The following is a 1,640-nucleotide window of genomic DNA, read 5'->3' on the forward strand; positions in this document are numbered from 1 at the left end:
GGGTCATCCTTTTTGCCAGAATTGACATGTGTGGATGCTAGAATAGGGCAGGAGAAAAGCTGCAAAACCTCAACGACCGTGCAACCATGGTTCCCGCGAGCTACGACGGCATGCTTCTAGCAGTGTGGCGTGGTGCTGGGACCCGTCCGCAAAAAAGTTGCAAGCAGTCATCAAAGTAGCTATGACGGTGGTGACTGCGAGCTGCGCATGGGAATCAACAACGGTGAGCAGCGGCTTGCCAGCGAGATGTTACAACCAGCGCTTGCAAATGCTGGAACCAGAGAGAGTTTTTGCTGGAACTAGTGTGACTGTCACTTGCGAGCATCAGCGTAGCAGAAGCCATTGATAATACATCTCGCCGGCGTGGCGCGGTGCTAGGGACCGGGGCGACAGGAGGTGCGATGCTGCCGGGGGGGGGGGGGCACTGGCAAGCTGCGCGAGGGGAAGGGTGTTTGGCGAGACTGCACAAAGTGTGGGGAGGAAGGAGCTGAGCAACCAAATCAGACAACCTAGGCAGCTTGCATCTAAGGACTAGTGCGCAACTGACCGCAAATTGGGCCGGCCGACCGACACCTCGCACTGCCCTTTACTTTTTTCCATGATTATAGTTCGGCTTTGCAAGAAGATAAGTTAAATTCAATTATAATGGAAGAAATTACATTTAACAAAAGAACTGATTTATAATACACAAATAAGCATGCACGGCGCATCAAAGAGGAAAAAAGCACCACAATCGTCGGTCACTAAAAGAACAACACGAGACCAGCCGCGACAACGGCCAGACCTAGCCGCGCCACCGCAAACTGATCAATGCCACCTGTTGTGGCCGAGCTTAATACAGTCTCGGACCGGCACCGAAGCCGCTTCCCCGTCCCTCGGCACCGTTGTACTGTCCGCACTGCCTTCGACTTCACATTGACTTGAACCTTCATACCAGCAACGCAATGCCCTGGAACGCCGCAGATGAAGTACCGCGTCCCAATGGCTGCAAGTGGGACGACATCTTTGCCGGTCAAGAATGTCGCGATGGGGCTGGAGCTGTTGCAGGAGTCGTACCCAGCCTTTCTCACCTCCACCACATTGTGCACGGTGGTGGAGTACTGAAACTGGAGCTCATCGCCGGTGGTGAACCTAGTTCTCGAAGCCCACAGGGTGTAGTTGGTTTGCAGGTCCCATGATCCGGCCGGCGCGCCCACTGTGTGACTTGCGCCGAGCACCATCCCGAGCATGGCCATGGCCACGGTGATCAGCATAAGAACTTTAGCCCCCATGGATTAAATGGCGATCGACTAGCTAGCTAACTGAAAAGATCGGAGCTAGAAGTTAGCACTAGAGAGAAATTTGATAGTATCCAAGGAAGTTGCAGAGAGAATTGGCCGCACGATGGAATGTGATGTAAGATCGTTGATGCCACTATGTCGAAATATATAGGCGATGGATTGGTTCAAGCTAGGATCATCACGTGTAAGCGCGTTGACCAGGTGAGGTATGGTAGGTCTAAGATGCATGAATATGAGTAATAGTATTCCCAGATGAATTTAAATACATGTTGGTGCGTGCACGCTTGGCTCGCCTATTATACTATGATAATCTAATAATGGTGACGATGGGATTCGTAGCCGAGAGTAGACTGGGTCTGG

General features: G+C 52.1%; 1 protein-coding gene across 1 annotated transcript; it reads right to left on the reverse strand.

Annotated features, from left to right (window-relative positions):
- Window positions 1-657: 657 nt before the first annotated feature.
- LOC123172149 (mavicyanin-like) lies at window positions 658-1,374 on the reverse strand. Its single transcript, XM_044589169.1, has one exon. It carries the CDS (start codon window positions 1,269-1,271, stop codon window positions 744-746), a length of 528 nt encoding a protein of 175 aa, XP_044445104.1. The 5' UTR covers window positions 1,272-1,374; the 3' UTR covers window positions 658-743.
- Between the last annotated feature and the right edge of the window lie 266 nt (window positions 1,375-1,640).

The sequence above is a fragment of the Triticum aestivum genome, unplaced genomic scaffold (genome assembly GCF_018294505.1).
Source record: "Triticum aestivum cultivar Chinese Spring unplaced genomic scaffold, IWGSC CS RefSeq v2.1 scaffold143792, whole genome shotgun sequence".
Taxonomy (NCBI): Eukaryota; Viridiplantae; Streptophyta; class Magnoliopsida; order Poales; family Poaceae; genus Triticum; species Triticum aestivum.